At 37.9% G+C, this 23978-nt stretch overlaps 3 protein-coding genes across 18 annotated transcripts in view; 2 read left to right on the plus strand and 1 right to left on the minus strand.

Annotated features, from left to right (window-relative positions):
• LOC149692534 (uncharacterized) overlaps window positions 1-23978 on the plus strand; it is a 211215-nt gene that overhangs the window by 129317 nt on the left and 57920 nt on the right. For all 14 annotated transcript variants that reach the window (XM_089868303.1, XM_089868300.1, XM_089868305.1 and 11 more), the window contains one exon: window positions 11364-11502. The gene's annotated coding sequence lies outside the window, so the exon portion shown is untranslated. The remainder of the gene's footprint in view (window positions 1-11363; window positions 11503-23978) is intronic.
• LOC149692538 (uncharacterized) overlaps window positions 1-23978 on the minus strand; it is a 54301-nt gene that overhangs the window by 3896 nt on the left and 26427 nt on the right. The window contains exons 2-4 of one of the 3 annotated variants that reach the window (XM_089868320.1): window positions 9671-10654; window positions 8723-9601; window positions 2374-2535 (exon numbers count right to left, since the gene is read on the minus strand). The exons of the other annotated variants lie outside the window; for them this stretch is intronic. Of the exons in view, the coding sequence (XP_089724446.1) occupies window positions 2374-2535; window positions 8723-8734 (174 nt within the window). The 5' untranslated portion in view covers window positions 8735-9601; window positions 9671-10654. The remainder of the gene's footprint in view (window positions 1-2373; window positions 2536-8722; window positions 9602-9670; window positions 10655-23978) is intronic. 3 annotated transcript variants of the gene reach the window in all.
• On the plus strand, window positions 17743-18863 carry LOC149692539 (uncharacterized). The gene is made up of 3 exons (XM_089867552.1): window positions 17743-17781; window positions 18261-18327; window positions 18385-18863. Exons 1-3 carry the CDS (start codon window positions 17743-17745, stop codon window positions 18846-18848), a joined length of 570 nt encoding a protein of 189 aa, XP_089723678.1. The 3' UTR covers window positions 18849-18863.

Genomic DNA, 23978 nt, shown 5'->3' on the forward strand with positions numbered 1-23978 from the left:
AAACCTAATTTAAACCCCAACTAAATTAACTCTAACACACCATGAATGTCAACCCCAATTATATCTCTTATTTGCGCTGTTTTCGTTAACCAATGAAACTTCTTTAATTTCCTTTACGTCATTGACCCTAACGGTAAGACTATACACTAAGCCTTGGCATTACACGCTTACTTCCACGTAGCTTTTAAGTTGAGATATCCTAGGATACGCGCGTTTAGTACCGGAAATTTTTAACGTGATTAAAGAGGAACGGTCTTGGGACAAACAAAAAGCGATAATTCAGCTTCAAAAAGGAAAGCGCGGCGTTTGTCTTAGTCGCTTTTTAAAAGGAATCGCTACGTCGGGAAAGCGCCAACCCGAACCGAACGGAGAAAAGAGAGAAGAAAGTTATACCCATCGAGGAAAACCTAGAGGAGAAATAAAAAAAGAAATTGTAAAAGGGGAACCCTAAAAGAAAGCGCGGACTAAATTAGAAGTGATTCGACGCCAGCTTTTCTGCTCCAATGGAAAGACACAGAGACGCTGTCAAAGAAGCGAGACGGACGAATTAGTCCGCCAACAATCAAATTACTTTTAGCCGTCACAGCTCAAAAAAGCATCGGAGCAAACCACACTCCATACCCCCTATACCCAAAAACCTTGAACCCCCCTTCCTCCCTCCCCACCCCTTCATGTCCTTTCCATTCCACCCTTTATAAAGAGTGCCCTTTTCACGCTTTGCTGACCAACTGGTAACTTTATACGCGAGCCATCCATTCTTTTTACGAAAATTCGTACAAATTTCTAAACCTCTTAACTATTGGTGTGCGTAATTAGTAAGATTATACAGAAACGACACTGACAGGGTTATCAACCCCAAGGTCCTTTAGCTGTTTATGCGACTGCCCTTTGACCTCAACGCGTCTCTACGTACAAACGAAACTCCACCTACTTTTGAAAAGAAAACTGGGGAAAAAACTCGCCAATCATATCTAGCTTCCCAAGTTTTCTTTATGTACATTTATAGGAATATATAAAATTCCATATCAGAGGAGGGTGGTATTGAATTGAACTGCACCCCCCAGAAAAGATGAAGCCCAAAAAAAATTCAACATTAATCTCTTAAAGGAAACACGCGAATATCTTAACGCCAATACAAAGAGTTTTTCTTTGATCTGAAGAAGAAAGATGTACTGTACTGCATGAAATCGGAGATCCAAAGAGAAGAGCTAAACTTCTAAAGGGTGTATAAGTTAAATACGTAAAAAACTCCTCACAATTTATTTTGATGTAAGATTTCTGTTTGCTATATCTTTTCATGGAACCCAAAATTCGAGGGGTCGGATATAAGCAATAGAACTTGGGTTTGAATGCATCCAGGATTTAGTTATGCAGTTAAATCCGAAACTGTAACTTTGGAAGCATTTTGATTTTACAAACATTTTGTTCGAATGTTGAGCAATAGTACCAAGCATTTACAAACACTTAATGCGCGAGTACAAAGGCTTTAGACTGTTCTTAAAGACTCGATTAGTAGTAAAGGTAAATGTCTGTACCCTCGGAATTAGTCCTGTTCAAAAAAGCTTTTCTTTGAAACCAAACCAGTCTTTGCCTAAGCAAGCGCATACATACATACATACACATGTAATGAATAAAAGCGAGTCTTGAATTTCAAAATATATATATATATAATGCGAAGTAGATTTTTTTTTATCGAAAACGAATAGGTGAATAATAATATATTTCCCTTACTTTAAAAGTCAGTCCCTTTGAATAAAATATTTTGACCGTACACCCATTGAAAAACGGTAAAAAGCCAAGAGAGAGAGAGAAAAAAGCAGCTCAAAACAGTCGGGGTTGGGCGATGCATAAAGACCATGGAGCTACGTGCAATCGATATTAGCTCGACATTGTAAAGCTATTTCCATTTCTGTGTCTACTTCTTTTTCCCCCTAGCGTTAAGCCTTGGTTCAGTCTCTTTTGTATTTTGTGTCAGGTATACTTGAAGAATTAATCTAATACGTTGTAGTTTTTCAAGTACTCGCGCACCCTGGGATTCTGAATCTGATTTTAACTCTTGGGTTAAATGACCCGATTGGTTACTGCGCTATGGTGTTTCAGGGAGCTTTGTGGAAGACATGGGGAACTGTGTTCTGAAGTATTCTATATAAATAGTAAATACCTTTAGATCTAAAAGGAATTGGTACAGGGACTAGTGTAGCGTACTTGATCAATTTTCGTCACGTATTTTGAGCTAGGGTCGTATACTGAAAAATGGTTTGGTTTCATTCGAAATATGCCTTGAGGTTAACATTGAGGTACTCGTGAACAACTTATAACGCTGTTCTTTGTTAAATGTAATGTAATTTCTCATTGGGATACGGTGTCCCTTACCTCGAAGACAAACGACGAGTTAGGTCTAACACCAGGATCACAGAACTGAGCGTCACGTTTCTTAACGTGACAATTCCTCGGTCTTAAGGCCGTCACACACCTTGCAAGAAAGAATTTATACCATTTTTCTGTAACATAAACAGTCGAAGTCGTGTAGCCAATCTTCATTGACCGTTTAGGGAGCCTTAAGTACTTCACTCTAAGAAATAGGGGTGTAAGTCTACACCTTTTTAACTCTTTTTGATGGTGCTAAATTCAACACCATTTCCAGTGTTGGTTTACAACCCAAAGGGTGTTAAATCACACACTCTAAGATAATGCATAACACTTTAAAGAGTGTCGCATAACGCCTTTCAGAATGTCGCATAACGCCTTTCAGAGTGTCGCGTAACCACTTTAAGAGTGTCGCGTAACACCTTTCAGAGTGTCGCGTAACCACTTTAAGAGTGTCGCGTAACACCATTCAGAGTGTCGCGTAACACCATTCAGAGTGTCGCGTAACACCATTCAGAGTGTCGCATAACACCTTTCTCAGCGTCGCATAACACCTTTCTCAGCGTCGCAAAACACCTTTCTCAGCGTCGCAAAACACCTTTTAGAGTGCCGCATAACACCTTTTAGAGTGTCGCATAACACCTTTTAGAGTGTCGCTTAACACCTTTAAGAGTGTCGCTTAACACCTTTAAGAGTGTCGCTTAACACCTTTAAGAGTGTCGCTTAACACCTTTAAGAGTGTCGCTTAACACCTATAAGAGTGTCGCATAACCGCTTTAATAGTCTTACTTAACACCTTTCAGGGTGTCGCATAACACCTTCAAGAGTGTTGCATAACACATTTAAGAGTGTCGCTTAACACCTTTCAGAGTGTCGCATAACACCCTTAAGAGTGGGAGTTTTTTAGTAGGATAGTAGTAGTAATAATACTATATTGACGGAGAAAATACTATGGATAGCTACATTTTGACCACTCATGAGGCATAATTGAAATATCGAATACTCGTATGGTTTTGCTGTTTAATTAATGTTTGAGCATTCGCTATTCCGCAGAATTATTAGCATTTAGTGCTATATTCATAGCAAGGTTTCACCTTGAGAGAACTTATTCCCTTATAAGGCGGAAACTTCTCACGTGCAGAATTGTACCCCTTTAAGTACGGGTATTCCTAGGATGAAGTGTGCAACGTCTGCATATAAATTTGACCATTTAATCAACTTAAAATGCAATGTAAAACTGCATGAAAAATCGGTAAACATTCCTGTATTAAACCTTCTGAAAAAAGGCAGAAAGTTTCCGATTTCTACTACTGCAATAAATATTAAATTGGTTTTTGAGGCCGTAATATTCAGGCAGTAGATTAAGACGTTCTTGTTAAATTTAATAATCTCTTTTCACTAAGAGTTTTTCAAGCACCAGAAACGCGTTTAACCTAATTTCAACAACAACATTATTTACAAAAACAAAACCCTTTTTACCTCTCCGAGTGACGTATGTCACGGAGAGGTTCTGTAACGATCGTGTGTGTCTGTGTGTCTGTCTGTGTGTCTGTGTGTCTGTCTGTGTGTGTGTCTGTTGTTACACCCACGTGACCGCGTTCGCAGTTTCCAAATCGGAGCAAACGTGTTCGCCATTTCCGAACTGCTTTCACAGTCACGGAAATGGCTACTCTATTTGAGTTCTCACACCACCATCTTCTGGTCTTTGTCCATCCCACACGGACACCAGTCTGTACTTACTGGCTTCTAATCACCACCATCTTTTGGTCTTCGTCCATCCCACATGGACACCAGTCTGTATTCATTGGCTTCTAATCACCACCATCTTCGGGTCTTCGTCCATTCCACTTGGACACCAGTCTGTACATACTGGCTTCTAATCTCCACTATCTTTTGGTCTTCGTCCATCCCACATGGACACCAGTCTGTACATACTGGCTTCTAATCACCACCATCTTCTGGTCTTCGTCCATCCCACTTGGACACCAGTCTGTACATACTGGCTTCTAAACACCACCATCTACTGGTCTTCCGTCTATTCCACATAGACACCAATCTGTCTTATTGGCTTCTAACTCCATAGTCATCGTTTGGTTTAAGACATTCGCGGCGATCAGCTAGGGTTACGAGAAACGTCTAGCCTCCCTAGGGTGGGTTGTCCACCAAAGGTTTTCGCAATTGCGGTTGTTCTTGCTTTTAGCTGTAGTTCGACACCCTTATATACTACCTATTTGAGTAAGGTAATGCAACCGGCGTATGCTTCATTTCAAACGCCAAAATTAGTCAAGTCTCTCAAGAATGTCTAATTGTTCTTTATCAACGCGATGTAACGCTCTATAAGGCGAACAACTAACGAAGAAAATATTTAATATTAATTATATTTATTTTAATATTTAAGATAATCTAGTTTCTCAACTCAAAATTAAAACGGAAAGAGTTAAAAAGCAGCCTATGTTTTAGTCTGTGTGTGTCCGTCCGTTAGTGCACCGCGTTAGCAGTTCGCTTTGTTTTGTGGAAAGAAATCCTACAAAACCTTAATATTTGGTTTTCTCATAATATATTATTAATATATGGAAATATTTTTCGTAATTTCGATGCCTTTAGTGGTTTTGTAGCTATAAAGCTCTGTTTCATTCTGATATCCCAAGAATATTTTTTATTATTATTATTTGAAATCGATGTTTATATATTACTTAAGCTATACTACATCTGTTTATAGCATAATTCTTTCTAAAGTGATTTCAAGAAGAACGCAACTATATTGGGCAAATGAACTTTTATTTGTCATTAGGCCTAGTGAACCAAAAAGTAAACGCTTGGGTTTGGTTTTCGTTTCTGTAATACAGAGACATTAACGGTTCAGAGTGAGCCGAAAGTTAAATACACTTTTAAATAATTAGGCTTAGACTTTATAATCATGGTGGAAATCTGGGCCGCGTTCAGCAGAGCTCAGCGCTGTCAGGCGCTGTTAGCAGTGTCATCCAGAACGGGATTTTGTTATTGAATTTTGACGTCACGGTGCTCAGTGAGCCAGCGCGGTCTTCAAGGAAAATAGTCGGGTTTTTGGATAACGTGACGTAAAACGCGTAGTTCTCAGCTTGGCGAAAAAGCATGGAGGAATTAATACAAATAGCTCTTGCTGATTCTGATGGGACTATAGCTATTTAATTGGCGTGAAACAAGTTGATCACGCGAGAGCGGCGAGAAGTTTAAGAGACATGTTAGTTTCTATGTTTAATTATAAAAGTTGTTCTTATCTATCTCCATAAATATGTTATCATACAATTTTTGTTAAGCCTTTGTACCTTGCACGCTTTATTGCGCTAGCTTCATTTTTAAAACACCGATGACCGAAGAAAAGCTATGACGACAGATCTCACCGGTAAACGTTTTCCAAAATCCGCTTTCTTTTTTGGTGAGCTCTGCTGAACGCAGCCCAGATCAGTGAAAGGTCTGATCGTAATCGGATTATAGCTTCGTGTTATCATGATTTTAATGGTGCACGTTTACTTTCAGTGTGTGTAGCCACAAATTAGCTTTGGTGTTATGTAACTTTAATCGTCATGTTGACAAACTAAGAAAATTGTTGAGGTGAAAGGAGAGGATAGTGTTTACATGGCAACCCTGTTGTGAATATGGCTTTGAACATAGAGGGTATACAGTTGAGGAGTAGCAAATTGGGCCTTTACAAACACGTAAAGGTAATATCCCTCCAAAGTTTTATCTCTTCATTTCCCGTTTTTCCCCCATCGGATGATTTTAATGTGTACAAGTATATCCTTATTGGATGTAAAATGTCGTCTGATTTACAGTATATTTTCTATGCTTTGTATACTGCTTTAATATTTCATAAATTTTAACTTCAGTATTTGTTCATAAAAAAAAAAGAAACATTTCCATAACTGGGTAAATAAGTTTGTAGGTAGTCCTTCTCTTGACTCGGAGAGGTAATATTTTGGTTTTCCCAACTTGTTGTTCTCTAATTTTTCTAAAAATAAAACATGTCAGAAAAGCTAGTGCCCCACATCTTGGCCTGTCAACACTAGACTAGAGGTCCAAAAATGGTCTCTACATGGTTTAAACTTAAACATCATACCAGTAAAAGTTTAAGTTTAGGTGCATTATGGTTTATTTTTTTACAGAGCAAACGTCTCTATCCCGTTTATCAGTCTCTTTAGAGATTCAGCGTTCATGGCGCTACTATTGATATTACTTCAATCCTAATTTTTTTAAGAATAAAAATACTAGCGTTGTGGTTTTAAAACCTAGAACCATCAGAGACCATTTGATGATTGCCATAAGAGAACCAAACACCACTGGGCAGGGCTGCCATCGGAGGTAGTTTCCCTCACACCAAGAAGCACCGTTAGAGGCAGTGGTAGTTGGCCAGCCTTCCACGTGTAGTGACCGGGGCTTCGTCTGGTGTTGCCTAATGCCAATATTAATGAACTTAGTCTATATTTATTCAAAACCAAGGAAATGAATATAAAAAAAAATCAAAAGCTAAACTAAATATAGATGGTGCAACAAAGAAGGTTAATTTAATGTTAAGTGTACACGGCGCCCACACTCTTCCTAAAGGGCCCAAAGTGCTGGGCTTCCTTTGAATAAAATAAATTTTGAAAACCCTAATAATAACAAAATTTACTCTGATCTAATATTGCTTGCTTCTGCTGATATAAATTTGAAATACAAACAAACCTTTCACTAAAAATCCATTATTATCTCAACAATTTACTGTAAATTGGTTATTTACGTCGATTTAAATATAAGTTTATCCTTTGAAGCATCATTTTGCAATAATATCAAAGGATATGTTATTGATTATGGCTTATTTCACCTTTCTTTTATATTTAGATAAGCTAGCAAATCGTTAAACAAGGTATTCTCTTGCTACTCCGTTATTATCGGAGGGAAATTAGCCTATAAAGTGTCGTCTTTTGACGCTGTTTCCTACTTTGGGAAAGGCGAACTAAGTGCGGGAGTTCGGTCAAATGGTACATTCCAAGGTTGGTTTCCATTGTTAATTCTGATCAATGAGAGGGAAAAAACATGACCATCTGAAGAAATATTTTCATTATTGGTAACTCTTTAACGTTAATTAACCAGAAACCTAACCTTGTAACTTCGCCAACATTTTTAATCCAGGCCTGAGCGCGCTCCTATTTCGAGAATTTTTTTGGGTACGCAAGGGGTTCGCTTTAGAACCTAAATTTCCCACGAAATTTGAAACGCAGCAAAACTTGGCGTGAATATCCATGTAGTAGACGATGGTCATTCCCTTTTTAAAGGGATGAGGGATGAGATTAGATAATAGAACATCAAGAATTATTAGAATATTAGGGAATCGTTGTAACTTCTAAATATAAAATAAGGAATTTAAGAATGAAAAACCTTTCTATTCTTTTAATTTTTCTAGTAAGTTTTATTTTATCTCATTAAGAGTGTCGCTTAACACTATTAAGAGTTTCGCTTAACACTATTAAGAGTGTCGCTTAACACTATTAAGACTGTCGCTTAACATTATTAAGACTGTCGCTTAACATTATTAAGAGTGTCGCTTAACATTATTAAGAGTGTCGCTTAATACTATTAAGAGTGTCGCTTAACACTATTAAGAGTGTCGCCTAACACTATTAGGAGTGTCGCCTAACACTATTAGGAGTGTCGCCTAACACTATTAGGAGTGTCGCCTAACACTATTAGGAGTGTCGCCTAACACTATTAGGAGTGTCGCCTAACACTATTAGGAGTGTCGCCTAACACTATTAGGAGTGTCGCCTAACACTATTAGGAGTGTCGCCTAACACCGTTAAAAGTGTCGCCTAACACCGTTAAGAGTGTCGCCTAACACCGTTAAGAGTGTCGCCTAACACCGTTAAGAATTGTCGCCTAACACCGTTAAGAATTGTCGCCTAACACCTGTAAGAGTGTCGCCTAACACGTTTAGCAGTGTTTTATAATGGTACAATACCGCCTGATTACCAATTTCTTAGTTATTTTACTTAAAGGAAAAATATGTTCTTTCATGAATATCATCTTTAAATAAATGTTAAACAAATAATTTTTTACTCTAATATTCAAACATTAATGGAAATGAAAGACCTTATTTAAGAAACCAGTCATATTATAAATTTCCATGTTTAATTTCAAAGGGTGTTTTTAAAGTGTTACTTTACACTGAATTTACACCTTAAATTGGCCACAAAAACTCAAGGTTTTATAAAACTCTTTTTTGGGTGTTTTTACGGTGTAAAAAATAGAGTATTCTAAATTTACACCCTTTTAACACATTTTTAACACTTCGATTTCTTAGAGTGTTGCAACAGTAGCTGAAGGTCAAGTTTTGTGTTACCATACATCCCATGTCCGACGGGCTTTCTACACTCCTAAAAACCCTTCTTCAACAATTTTACGTTATAGAAGAAATATTTTTCTATAAAATACCGAATGTAACTCTGAGTCAATATGACGGCTTTGTGTACTGTGAAAGAATTGTGACATCACCTAAAAGTTCTGCTGCCATGGATGGTGCTTGGAAGAAAAAAGAGCTAACGTTGGCAGCGCACGAGGTTGGGTTATGTATTAAGGGGTTTTAGAGTTATAGGAATGGATATACTTGGGAAGAGCGATTTTTGAAGAGGCCACACTCGAGGGTGAGGTAATGCCAATGGTTTCCGTAGACATACATTACGCCCGTGCACCAAGAGCCACGGTGTCTCTACTCTCCCCCTTTTTTTCCTTAACCCTGGTCCTGCATGGGCTCCCGGAACTTGATGGGTTGAAGAAATGATGGCCCGGGAAAAGGGTAGTCAGGCGGAAGAGCTTTAGCGCCTCTTCACCATCATCTCTGAGAAGAAAGACTGTTGTCTTCACCCGAACCAGAAACAGGGGGATAAATTGTTTCGTGGTATGTCGTGCTATAAGTTTTCTATGGTTACACATTGATTTTGCAAAGCTCAAGGCATCTTCGCTCATCTTTTTGCCTGCTTCTCATGAATTTTAAAACTTGGACGCGTCTTTTGGTGCGGTTATTGATTTTTTACAATCCTATATACAGAAATTGATTATTTGGGATTTCGACTGACAAGGTGACAGTAGGATTGGATTGGATATGATGCATTGCTTTATGGGATGGATTAGTTTAGGTGTCTTTGAACGCTGTATTTTTATCTAGGTCAAGAGGTCAATTTTAGATATGAAGTACTTGTTTTCATTACGGGACACTGGATATCTGTTATTGATAGTCAACAATTTTAGTGAAAATTAGGTTTTGTCTTCTGTTATTTCAACCGAAACTAACCATCAACACGGAACTATAATTAAAATATCTTCATAAACATTCTTCACGGTACCGAAACTAAATCCGATTCTTTGGCTAGTTGGACCATTTCTTTTATGTTTCCTTTGGGGGTACCTCCTTAGTTTTTTGTCTTTGATCGTTCATCAAGCATCGATTTGGCCCCTTCGCGTTCTCCTTTCTTTTCCCGAAAGAAATATCTCCCACAGAGTCGTCCGGAACGTTGTCTCTTCATGTGGTCCCCGGATCTTTCTTTTTGGGGCCTTTCGAGGCGCGCTGGGCCAAGAAAAAAAAGGCAAGAAACGAAAAAAGAAAGACAAACCCTAAGGAAAAGAAAGGAATCGGAACAAAGCCTGTTTGGACAGTGGCCTCTTTCGATGTTGAAGCTAGATTCTTTGACAGAAAACCAATACAGAACCTAAGAAATAATTCTTCTTTGGGGTCCTTCGATTGGCCGGGTTCTTTTCTGGACACCCTAATGTGACGTTTAACCCCCTTTACCCTTTTGTTAGAAATGGTTACCAAGCAACAGTAAATATCACCAGAAATTCATTAAAAAAATTGCACTGAACATCCTTATGAAGACAACCTTAACTAACGCGCTTCTGATTGAAGTAGGCATATTTCTCGTGGAAGTACTTAAGGCATAATGATTCGCTCTAACAAATAAGAAATCAGGATTTACGAGTTGGGATTAATTTTCTTTGTATATTTTAAAACCCCCTAGATTATTTTCCCGGATGTTTTTTTCGCGTTCGGTGCGGGGAAGTGTGTGACGCGTGGCTGGCTGTGTCGGGTTAATACGAGAGCGTCGGACATCGATGACAAATGGTACGGTAAATGTAGCAGGAGCGGGCAGGCTAGGCTAGCGTGTTTCGCGATGCAGGCTTAAGGTTGATGAATGAACGCCGAGTCTCCTTGACACCTGAGATATGGGCGTCGCCCGGTCCATCCTTCCAAGGCCTAGCTCCCCTTTTGCGGATATTCCTATGGAAAAGACGCGTAAAGCCCTGGATAAGGCCTTTCCAAACTCGTGGCGCATTGTCCAAGAACCTACCACCAGCTAGAAGCCATTTATCAAAAGTATCCCTAATCTCTCTTCAGTCTGGGTTTGAATTTTGCCGAGCTAGTATAGTACGAAGCTCGGATAACTTATGGGCATCGCGTCAGGCCTGAACCCTAGCTCTTTACCTAGGCCTTAGCTCTCTCTCTCACTCCCCCCTCTTCCCATACTTTCTTTTCTTTCTCGTGCGCCGCGCTCAGATCTCTCGAGAAAATAGGGCCTAAGAATTAAACCCTGATGCAATTTTAAATGCTTCGTTCCCTTTTTTTTTTTCTCTTCCTCCTTTTCTCTTCTTGGAGGATGAAAACTGATAAATAGAGGGAAAAAAATGGGGGAGGATGGGAGAGTAGAGGGCGGGTAGGTGGGCGTGTGCCCTATCCTATCGTATATCGAAATAAAATCCCAGGTTTTTATAAAAGAAGACGCGATGCATTTTTTAACAGAAGAAAAATCAATGAATTTTCGATTTTTTTTTCTTACCACTCGAACCTGGGTTTATTTTTTTGCTGAATGCGTATTTGCAATTTCAAATGGAAAAGGAAAACTAGATATGGTTGTGTAGAAGTTTATTAGTTGAAGTAACTCGCAAAGATGTGATTTAAAATTGTGTTTCTTTATTTTTATTTATTTCAGAACGTAAATGACTTAAAATCCATCAAATCTGGACGTATACCACGACAACTCTGACGCCATAACGACTTACCATCACAAAAATTGACTAATATCAACAATCAACAATTCCATCAAATAACGGACACAGTTACCAGAATGAGTGAGTACCATTTTTAAAAACCAATTTTGTGTTGTTGTCGTTGTCCATTTTGTAACGCCTGCTCGACGTGAGCAACCATCCAGTCAGCCAGCCATTCCCATTAATGGCGCTATAGCTGGGTACGTACATCGTTAGAAATGACTTCCCTAGCTCGTTTGCCTTAAATTCTTTTTAATCGTCCTGTCGTAAATTTATACCCTGACGTCCGCGTCCAACCCAAAAACAGAATACTATCGCTGGCTTCCTTGCTTATTTCCCTCATCAACAAAATTATTACATTACGTTTAACAATCGTAACATCGTATGTTAACTTAAGTCAAACACGTATTATACTCTCGAAAAATGAAACTTAAGTCGATTAAAACCCTCTTTGGAGTGTTTGAAAATGAGCTGGGAGAGTTGGAGTAGGGTTCATAAGAGAGTCCCAGGCCAAGCACTGTGGAAGGCAGGGGCGGTGCACGCACCGCATGCGGTGCGAGCGGTGCAAGCGGTGCGAGCGGTGCGAGCGGTGCGAGCGGTGCGAGCGGTGCGAGGGGGGGGGAGCCGATGGCGCCAGTGACGCTGGAACTTTCGAGAAGTTTAATTTTATCGTAAACACTAAGATAAGATAAGGGATATCTAGAAGAAAAATAAAAACTCGGAATTCAAATCAGTTCAATTCTAGTGCGGTGAAAGATTAAAAATGAATTTATCTTGTGGGGGTAAAACCCCGGAAAAGGGTGCCATGGGAAAATATTCTACCCCCAAAAGAAACCCGATTGCAACATGTCGGTGAATTAAAATGGATAAAATAATTGACGCTGGAACTTTCGAGAAGTTTAATTTTATCGCAAACACTAAGATAAGATAAAGGATATCTAGAAGAAAAATAAAAACTCGGAATTCAAATCAGTTCAATTCTAGTGCGGTGAAAGTTTAAAAATTAATTTATCTTGTGGGGGTAAAACCCCGGAAAAGGGTGCCATGGGAAAATATTCTACCCCCAAAAGAAACCCGATTGCAACATGTCGGGGGATTATAATGGATAAAATAATAGAGAGATTCTCTACAAACAAAAATGTAAACGATCGTATGATTGTGGAATATATGTATAAGAATTACTCAATAAATTTGTCTTAAATTTTTTATTTTGTATCTTTATGACCATGGGCGAGTGTAGAAACACCATCATCTAAAATGAACCTCTTGTCATCGCAAGGGTTAAGACATAGTTTATTCTGTCTCACCGTTGATAAAACATGTTTGTTGCTCACGATTCGAGTCATTTCCGCTACAGTCAACTCGCGATTAAACAGACAATCGCGGTATTGTTCGTGGCGAACATTCTTCTTGACCACACGCTTGCATACACCTTTACAAGTCTTCTTTTCGCCCTTTGCAGATAATATACTGTACATTTTGGGTCTTAGACCACAAAACTGTTCGATCGGTGTACCATCTAGCTCGTCTTTGAATTTTCCGAGTTTTTTCTTGTTCGCATCACTAAAAAGCGGGTGATCGCGAGGGTAGCCAGAAAAATCGTACATGTCCGCTTGGGCGGCAAAATCGGCGTATAGGTCAGGGGTTTCGATGCAGTACGTGAGGCTGTCTGTAATTACAAGTTGGATTAGTTTAAAATCGGGTTAACACCTTAAAAACCTCATACCAGTATCTGTGAAAAGTAATTTCGCCCTCTCCCCATATCGTCTCTGGATTACATCGTTTATATCCCCCTAAATTTACTACCCCCTTTTTTACCTTCCCCCCCCTCAAATTCCTTAATATACGAAATAAAAGTCTTTATAAATTTATTCTTACATTTAAGCATACAAAATCAAATATTGACAGGTGTTCCTCCAAAAAAAAAAAAAAGAGGGAAAACGCAAAAACTAGGCTCCCCCGCCTTAACAGTGGCCGCCATCTTTGTGGGTTTTCCAGGTTTTTCGTCACGAATCCCATCTTGCCCAGACCGTTTTGAACAGAATTAGGGACTCATTTGCTCCATCTCATATTCAACCACCTACTCCACAACCAAATCTCAACAATCAACTGCAAGTGAAAACACCGAATAACTTTATCATACCTTCAAAGTCAAAACTAAAGATCTCGAAAAATTAGTTTTAGAACTCTACGCGAGAAAACGACTTAACGCGTTGTATATCAAAGAACAACTTAATGCCTTGCGTAAGATTTAAAAATAATATCTCACGCGGTAATCTAAAACACGATCTCCGACATTGGTGGGCATTCTTTGCGACAGGTCTTTACGGCTTGCGAGGTGATGACCTAATCATCTTTATCGAGAGATTTTCTTGGAAGCCTGGGGTTGATATTTAGCCTGAGGGTATATTGACTGATGCTTATTTTATTGTCCTTTCTTCAATTGGCTACATACCAAGGTGGTTTAGGACCTTAAAAGGGGGCGTGGCTAAACCATTTGTATTGTTATCAATGGAATCTGTATTTGGAGTGATTTATGACTCACACAAACGTGTTAAGACATTCCATCGGCTTTTTTATTTATACGTAACCATGTTCAGACGTTCTATGGTAGATCGTGAAAGATAGGCTTATGCTATTTTAGGCTTATTCTATGGTAGATCCTGGTAGGCCTATATGCTGTATTAGTTCTTGAAAGATAGGCTTTTGCTAGGTATATTCTTTGGTAAATGCTGACAAAATATAGTCTTATGCTAGGTTATTCTTAAAGTTTCGGCAAACACTAAAAATTGGTTAAAGTTTCGCTAAATGTTTAGTAAACGTTTCGTTGTTCAACTTAAATATATCCGATAATGTTAATATATGACTATTATAAAACAGATAATGAAGTTGAATGACGAAAAAGTGATCGAAAGTGTTGTTAATCTACTAAAATCCGGATGAAACTGATGTGAAATGAAAGCTTTCGATTGAAAGCGAACTAATACAACTAAGAAAGTGGATCAAAGTTTTGTTAAACTACTAAAATGTGGTTCAAATCACATTCAAAGGAACTAAGAAGCAGTTGAACGTTCAAGAAATGACAAAAGTACATGGAAAGTGTCATGAAATGTCTATAATTCAATTAAAAACACTAAAAATTGGTTAAAGTTTCACTAAATGTTTCGTAAACGTTTCGTTATTCGACTTATATTGTTAATATATGACTATTATAATGGAAAGTGCGAAAATGCGATTTTAAGTTATGACTGAAACACAATTGAGAATGAAGTTAAATGACTATAAAGTGGGCGGAAATGTTGTTAAATTACAAAAGTGTGGATAAACCTGATGTAAAATGAAAACAAATCGATTGAAAGTAATCTAAATCGACTAAGAAAATGGATCAAAGTTCTTAAAAACTTTATCAAATGGTCAAATTTAAATTTAAAGTGACGTGAAATGATTAGCAATGCAAATAAAAGTTAGGTTTTACTGTTAAAATACACTTGAAAGCGATGTTGAATAACTTAAGTGTAATTGGTATTACTGTTAAGAGACTAAAAATTAAATTCCATTTACGATATTGTTAAGTTTACCTTCGTTTCTAGAAAGTGTGTCACGGAGATCTTATATTTTTCGGATAAAAGCAATAAATCCGCAAGTCGAACATTTTGTTAATAAATGTCTAAAACACAATTGAGAACGAAGTTCAATGACTAAAATCAAAACGTGGACGAAAGTGTTGTTATATTAATAAGATACGGATCAACCTGTTATAAAATTAAAAAAAAATTCGATTGAAAGTAATCTTAAATGACTAAGGAAATGGATCAAAGTGTGGTTAAACTACTAAAATGCTGTTGAAGACGTTTACAAATGACTAAATTTCAATTAAAGACGACGTCGAATGACTAGCAATGCAAGTAAAGTTAGGTTTTTCGGTTAATTAACGTTTATTTAAATTCCATTACGATAATGTTAAGTTTTTCTTCAGTTTTAGGAGATCTTGGATTTTAGGTTAAAAGTAATAAATCTGCAAGTCGAAAATTTCCAAAATCCGGGAAAATAACCGCTTCGAATTGCAAGGTGAAATAACTATCGCTAATCAGAAAGCAATCAGTGAACGATAAAACCAATTTTATTCTAATTATGAACTAACGAATTTGTGTGATTTAGTGAGAAATTTCAATATATCAAAGAAAAAATTACAAATTATTTGAAACCAATGGAAATACTCGGACTCGCTAAAGTGAATCATCGTCAGCCCTGGATGGATACGTCAAGGCTTCGAACCTCAGGACCGAGGAGGGGCCGCGTAATGAAACACGCGCCGGGAAATAATACGCGCGTGGCGGCCCGCCTCGATCCTGAGGTTCGAAGCCTTGACGTATCCATCCAGGGCTGACGATGATTCACTTTAGCGAGTCCGAGTATTTCCATTGGTTTCAAATAATTTGTAATTTTTTCTTTGATATATTGAAATTTCTCACTAAATCACACAAATTCGTTAGTTCATAATTAGAATAAAATTGGTTTTATCGTTCACTGATTGCTTTCTGATTAGCGATAGTTATTTCACCTTGCAATTCGAAGCGGTTATTTTCCCGGATTTTGGAAATTTTCGACTTGCAGATTTATTACTTTTAACCTAAAATCCAAGATCTCCTAAAACTGAAGAAAAACTTAACATTATCGTAATGGAATTTAAATAAACGTTAATTAACCGAAAAACCTAACTTTACTTGCATTGCTAGTCATTCGACGTCGTCTTTAATTGAAATTTAGTCATTTGTAAACGTCTTCAACAGCATTTTAGTAGTTTAACCACACTTTGATCCATTTCCTTAGTCATTTAAGATTACTTTCAATCGAATTTTTTTTTAATTTTATAACAGGTTGATCCGTATCTTATTAATATAACAACACTTTCGTCCACGTTTTGATTTTAGTCATTGAACTTCGTTCTCAATTGTGTTTTAGACATTTATTAACAAAATGTTCGACTTGCGGATTTATTGCTTTTATCCGAAAAATATAAGATCTCCGTGACACACTTTCTAGAAACGAAGGTAAACTTAACAATATCGTAAATGGAATTTAATTTTTAGTCTCTTAACAGTAATACCAATTACACTTAAGTTATTCAACATCGCTTTCAAGTGTATTTTAACAGTAAAACCTAACTTTTATTTGCATTGCTAATCATTTCACGTCACTTTAAATTTAAATTTGACCATTTGATAAAGTTTTTAAGAACTTTGATCCATTTTCTTAGTCGATTTAGATTACTTTCAATCGATTTGTTTTCATTTTACATCAGGTTTATCCACACTTTTGTAATTTAACAACATTTCCGCCCACTTTATAGTCATTTAACTTCATTCTCAATTGTGTTTCAGTCATAACTTAAAATCGCATTTTCGCACTTTCCATTATAATAGTCATATATTAACAATATAAGTCGAATAACGAAACGTTTACGAAACATTTAGTGAAACTTTAACCAATTTTTAGTGTTTTTAATTGAATTATAGACATTTCATGACACTTTCCATGTACTTTTGTCATTTCTTGAACGTTCAACTGCTTCTTAGTTCCTTTGAATGTGATTTGAACCACATTTTAGTAGTTTAACAAAACTTTGATCCACTTTCTTAGTTGTATTAGTTCGCTTTCAATCGAAAGCTTTCATTTCACATCAGTTTCATCCGGATTTTAGTAGATTAACAACACTTTCGATCACTTTTTCGTCATTCAACTTCATTATCTGTTTTATAATAGTCATATATTAACATTATCGGATATATTTAAGTTGAACAACGAAACGTTTACTAAACATTTAGCGAAACTTTAACCAATTTTTAGTGTTTGCCGAAACTTTAAGAATAACCTAGCATAAGACTATATTTTGTCAGCATTTACCAAAGAATATACCTAGCAAAAGCCTATCTTTCAAGAACTAATACAGCATATAGGCCTACCAGGATCTACCATAGAATAAGCCTAAAATAGCATAAGCCTATCTTTCACGATCTACCATAGAACGTCTGAACATGGTTACGTATAAATAAAAAAGCCGATGGAATGTCTTAACACGTTTGTGTGAGTCATAAATCACTCCAAATACAGATTCCATTGATAACAATACAAATGGTTTAGCCACGCCCCCTTTTAAGGTCCTAAACCACCTTGGTATGTAGCCAATTGAAGAAAGGACAATAAAATAAGCATCAGTCAATATACCCTCAGGCTAAATATCAACCCCAGGCTTCCAAGAAAATCTCTCGATAAAGATGATTAGGTCATCACCTCGCAAGCCGTAAAGACCTGTCGCAAAGAATGCCCACCAATGTCGGAGATCGTGTTTTAGATTACCGCGTGAGATATTATTTTTAAATCTTACGCAAGGCATTAAGTTGTTCTTTGATATACAACGCGTTAAGTCGTTTTCTCGCGTAGAGTTCTAAAACTAATTTTTCGAGATCTTTAGTTTTGACTTTGAAGGTATGATAAAGTTATTCGGTGTTTTCACTTGCAGTTGATTGTTGAGATTTGGTTGTGGAGTAGGTGGTTGAATATGAGATGGAGCAAATGAGTCCCTAATTCTGTTCAAAACGGTCTGGGCAAGATGGGATTCGTGACGAAAAACCTGGAAAACCCACAAAGATGGCGGCCACTGTTAAGGCGGGGGAGCCTAGTTTTTGCGTTTTCCCTCTTTTTTTTTTTTTTTTGGAGGAACACCTGTCAATATTTGATTTTGTATGCTTAAATGTAAGAATAAATTTATAAAGACTTTTATTTCGTATATTAAGGAATTTGAGGGGGGGGGAAGGTAAAAAAGGGGGTAGTAAATTTAGGGGGATATAAACGATGTAATCCAGAGACGATATGGGGAGAGGGCGAAATTACTTTTCACAGATACTGGTATGAGGTTTTTAAGGTGTTAACCCGATTTTAAACTAATCCAACTTGTAATTACAGACAGCCTCACGTACTGCATCGAAACCCCTGACCTATACGCCGATTTTGCCGCCCAAGCGGACATGTACGATTTTTCTGGCTACCCTCGCGATCACCCGCTTTTTAGTGATGCGAACAAGAAAAAACTCGGAAAATTCAAAGACGAGCTAGATGGTACACCGATCGAACAGTTTTGTGGTCTAAGACCCAAAATGTACAGTATATTATCTGCAAAGGGCGAAAAGAAGACTTGTAAAGGTGTATGCAAGCGTGTGGTCAAGAAGAATGTTCGCCACGAACAATACCGCGATTGTCTGTTTAATCGCGAGTTGACTGTAGCGGAAATGACTCGAATCGTGAGCAACAAACATGTTTTATCAACGGTGAGACAGAATAAACTATGTCTTAACCCTTGCGATGACAAGAGGTTCATTTTAGATGATGGTGTTTCTACACTCGCCCATGGTCATAAAGATACAAAATAAAAAATTTAAGACAAATTTATTGAGTAATTCTTATACATATATTCCACAATCATACGATCGTTTACATTTTTGTTTGTAGAGAATCTCTCTATTATTTTATCCATTATAATCCCCCGACATGTTGCAATCGGGTTTCTTTTGGGGGTAGAATATTTTCCCATGGCACCCTTTTCCGGGGTTTTACCCCCACAAGATAAATTAATTTTTAAACTTTCACCGCACTAGAATTGAACTGATTTGAATTCCGAGTTTTTATTTTTCTTCTAGATATCCTTTATCTTATCTTAGTGTTTGCGATAAAATTAAACTTCTCGAAAGTTCCAGCGTCAATTATTTTATCCATTTTAATTCACCGACATGTTGCAATCGGGTTTCTTTTGGGGGTAGAATATTTTCCCATGGCACCCTTTTCCGGGGTTTTACCCCCACAAGATAAATTCATTTTTAATCTTTCACCGCACTAGAATTGAACTGATTTGAATTCCGAGTTTTTATTTTTCTTCTAGATATCCCTTATCTTATCTTAGTGTTTACGATAAAATTAAACTTCTCGAAAGTTCCAGCGTCACTGGCGCCATCGGCTCCCCCCCCCCCTCGCACCGCTCGCACCGCTCGCACCGCTCGCACCGCTTGCACCGCTCGCACCGCATGCGGTGCGTGCACCGCCCCTGCCTTCCACAGTGCTTGGCCTGGGACTCTCTTATGAACCCTACTAGTTGGTCCCGTATCGCTCTTTTAATAAAACGTTTCGGGATTGTTCTTCAGCTAGAAAACCTTCAACCATTAAAAATATCTTAGCTCGGTAGAAAGAATGTCTTTACTCATCAAATGAATACTTATCGGTTGCTTAACCTTATAAGGATTGCGCCTTTTGGATAACAACTTAGCTCCAATATTCATTGTAAGAAGGTGAAATTCATGTAGGCTCTTTTTGTCGTGAGCGAGAGAGAGAGAGAGAGAGAGAGAGAGAGAGAGAGAGAGAGAGAGAGAGAGAGAGAGAGAGAGAGAGAGAGAGAGAGAGAGAGAGAGAGAGAGAGAGAAGCAAGGCCCTCGTCTTTATGTCTCAATTAAGTCGGCATCATTATGTGTCAAATGGCGCATTAGCGCTAGCCCCGTAAGAGAGCTAGCTTGTATAGGGTTTGCGTCGCGCGTTCCCGTATAAATGGCCATAAAGGGGACGGGATTTCACGTCAACGTTCTTATAGGTACTTGGTCAGGGAGTGGTGTTGGGGTACCCAGAAATGAAACGCTTCTTATTTCGGTTTGACGTTATACGTACGTCGACGACCTCTTATGGTATGGTCATCTGACTGTGTCGCGTCGGGGAAGCTAGCTTGCAATGATGACTTTAGACGGGCGCTGATCTTGAACCTTGAAAGTCATTTATTCCTTCACTTCTATATGGACTCTTCTCGCTCCCTCTCTCTCTTCACCGGCCTCCTCTGATGACTGCACGGGCTTTTGAGAGGCCGTAATAAGCTCTTAATACACCATTCGTTCCCTCATTACTTAGTTGTCCAATTGCCTTTATTTTTAAACGACTAATTTATCAGATCATCCCTTACGGTGCCTGCATGAGAGTTAGAAGTTTTACTTTGAAGCTAGCAATAAATAATCAGCAGTGGTCTGTTGCACGAGCTTGTTTTATTTTTTGGTTAAATTCTTTTTAATCGTTTGTTTAGATTTGCAATGAATTGGCAGCATGGTTAAGCCTAATTCTTTAAATATGAGATATTGTTCACGGATATTGTCACTTCGAGGCTTCTTAAGCCTGATTGATTGGTATACACGAATTAGGTGATCTAAGCCTTGGATATTAACATACCAGACGAATATTTTAGGCCTTGATAAATACATATTCGAGTTTGGACGCTTCACTACTAGATTATTATATTGCTATACATAATTAAATATATATGTTGAGATTACGTCTGATTACTGGTAATTCATTGGATTGCGAATTATCGTCTGCTGTTAGAAAAACGATTATAACAAATTTATTAATAGGGTTCTTCAAATTAGGCTTAGGATTCTCTCTTTCTCTGTCGTCTGCTCTAGCAAAACGACCAATTTTCATCTTGAGTTTGAATTAGGCTTAGTATTCTTTTACCATTTTTTTTAAGTTCTAGGGCTTTTATTTCCCGCATTTTATAAAGTTTTCTTAGTTTTTCCTGTTAAAAACTATTTAGAAACCGATTAACTTGGACGGGTAATCGTTTCTAGATTAAAATCATTTTTGAAAACATTCTTTTTTTTCCTCGGAAGTTATGAGAGAAATTTTTTTCTTCTTCTTTCTCTTCCTTCCTTCCATGGTTTTGCTTAGTTTCCTCCTTTTTTCAAAAAAGAATTCAACTCGTTATCGAATTTAGACAGGTGTTACAAGTGAGGCTTGTCGATAACAAATTCAGAAAGAGCTGCAGCGAGAAAACTATAAGCCTAGCTAGCTAGCTCCTCGGTTATACCTTTAGATGCTAGAAGAAATAAGAACGGTTTTTGGGGTTCTGAAATTTCGAACCAAGTGTAGCTAGCTTAGTGTAGGGGTACAGTTTTTGGAAAGAGTGGAGAGAGCGAGCTAGAGCTTTAGTGCGAAACGTACTGCCATTGAATTGTCATTAGGGTAAAGAGGGAAAGAAAACTTATACGCCGCAAGCCGTTGCCGCCAAACCTCTTCTATGCTTGCAAAAATATAATATGCCTTATACTCTAGCAACCCTAGCTTCGTGTTAACCTAACCCATTTCGAATACGTTTTACGTCTACAATTTTCCATATTTAGGCCTAATTTTCAGTATATGTTGCATTCGCCTATAGCCAAGGCTTAGATATTTGACTTTTTTCAAGATTGGGACGTAATTTTCACTTGCGGACGGTGTTTTGACCTACAATACTCACTTGTCGATAGGGTATTCACCTAACAAAGGCTTAGTTAACTCGAACTTTCAACTCTTGATTATAGGTTATGTTTAAGATTAAAATATCATCCAATCCAATTTGGTGTAGGTGCATGCCAGAAAAATAGTTAATGCAGTACAACAAAATCGTAAAAAGATTCCCTATCATAAATATAAAACGCTCTTGTTATTAATTTTAATTTAATTCTAGTCCCCTCCCCACCCTTTGACGGGTTAGGGGTTGGGGTTGGCGGTGAAGAATGCCAAACCAGGGAATGTTTATGGATAATCAAATGCATCCTTATCACACTTCGCAGGAGGCTAGCCAGTAAATTTTAGAAAGAGGAGGTCATTATTCAAAACCTAAAAGTTATTTGTTTACACCATCCTAAACTGTCAAAGAGACCAGAGGAGTCTTATATCTACAGCTCGAGCTACTTGGTCCGCACGGTCCAGTACCGCAGTGGGGCTCGCGAAAGGGGGTGGAGGAGGGGGTGGAAAACTTTCCCGCCCGTTTTCGGACACTTACAAATTACCTTCCAAAGATTTCCTAGAGAGAGAGAGAAAGTCTGCGGATGTAGTATCTCCGAAAACCCCCTTTTCTGGATGGTGCAGCTCTCTCAATTTTGCTTCTCTGACCCCTTTCTCCGAAGTAAACCTAACCCCGATTCAATGATTTACGGATGAACCAAAACTTTGGAGACATTTCTACCCTTTGGTGAATTTGCCCAACCCCCCAAACCCCTCCACCTCCCCCTCGGTCGACGTGCCCAACTAGGGGCCCCCGAGTAAACTCAAAAGGCGCGCTCATGGCCTGCAAAAATTTTCAAAGGCTTAATATTTCAACTATTTGTTACTGAAGAAAAAGAATTCTTCAAAGGCTAGCTCGTACAAGGGCTGGAGTATATACACCGTACTATTTTGGGTACCATAAGGAAAGTAAAGAAAATGGGGGGCCCCATTGGAATTCCGCGAATTTTTAAAACTCTTTTTGAATACTGTTTAACATTGATTGGGTAATGGTGCGTAAAAATATTTTGAAATTGCTTGGATAAACCATTTGGACCTATCGGGACTTCTTTAGGGGTTGGATTTTTTGGGGTTTATAAAAAACTAAAAACGATTTGCCTAGAAGTAAATTAATATTGAAGATATCGATTAGTTAAATTGAAATCGGTATAACCTATTTTTCCCTTTTTTTATACTTAACATCTTTGAGTTTATCAACTTTTCTTTATAGCAAGCGATACTTGTTCGAAATATTATTATAGAATAGACCTTAGATAATCTATATATACGGTTTGAGTATTATGGTAAAGTTCATTTCAAGTTCGGAATGCAGCATTATCTTAACTCGTTCCAGGTTAAGGATTGAATTGGGTATACGTAACTCTGCTAATATTGCAATTTCATATTGAAATAGGGAAGGGGGGGGGGGTATAATGTATGGCTTAGTTGCAGACCCAACTAAATATACTCTCCTATATATGGTGTCTAACATCTCTAGAACTCTATAGGTTTCTCTTGCAGCTATAGCTACTGATTTGCATGTAAATTACAAGAATGATGTTTAACCGAGTGTGTATAATACATGGCGACGGCTCCAGAATAGAACAGTACCAAGGGGGACGGGGTAGTAGGATTGTAAGGGGTATGTCTGTTCCCCCCTGAATGGATATTCGAGTTGAAAAATTACCCCTATCATTTTCCATAGTGTCTTTTCTATAGTGTATGGTATACTCGATCCCCGGCCCGTTCTGGTTTGGTATATTCGCGTTAACAGGAGAAGTGTATATGTTAATTACCTAAGCTCAGAATACATGACTTGAATAATACTACACGTATGTTTATGTCCGAGTATGTGTTATCTATACTTATGTTCATCTTGATTCCCATGCAGACAATTTAGTTTTTCGTTTTTGTATTTTTGCACTCAAAAGTTGTTTTCCAATTTACACATGCACAAACGGTTCCTGATGGGCCTCGCATGTATACAATTATTTGATTGACTTGCATTCATTTCCGGTGCCTTTTTCTATCGGTTATCCCTGGAGAGCACCATTTTAATCGTGGTTACAGTGTGGTAATAAGCTGGCTTTACGATACCGTTACCTAATTTTATTCGTAACTCGTAACCCATATTTAACATCCATTTATGATGTAAGGATTAACTTGGGTGAAAGAACATTGAAATTATAACCTTGGAGTTACTTCATCCGTTAATTTTGAAATAAGTAGAG

The sequence above is a fragment of the Phalangium opilio genome, unplaced genomic scaffold (assembly GCF_054372755.1).
Source record: "Phalangium opilio isolate 3A_F unplaced genomic scaffold, DU_Popi_V2 ptg000024l_1, whole genome shotgun sequence".
Classification (NCBI taxonomy): Eukaryota; Metazoa; Arthropoda; class Arachnida; order Opiliones; family Phalangiidae; genus Phalangium; species Phalangium opilio.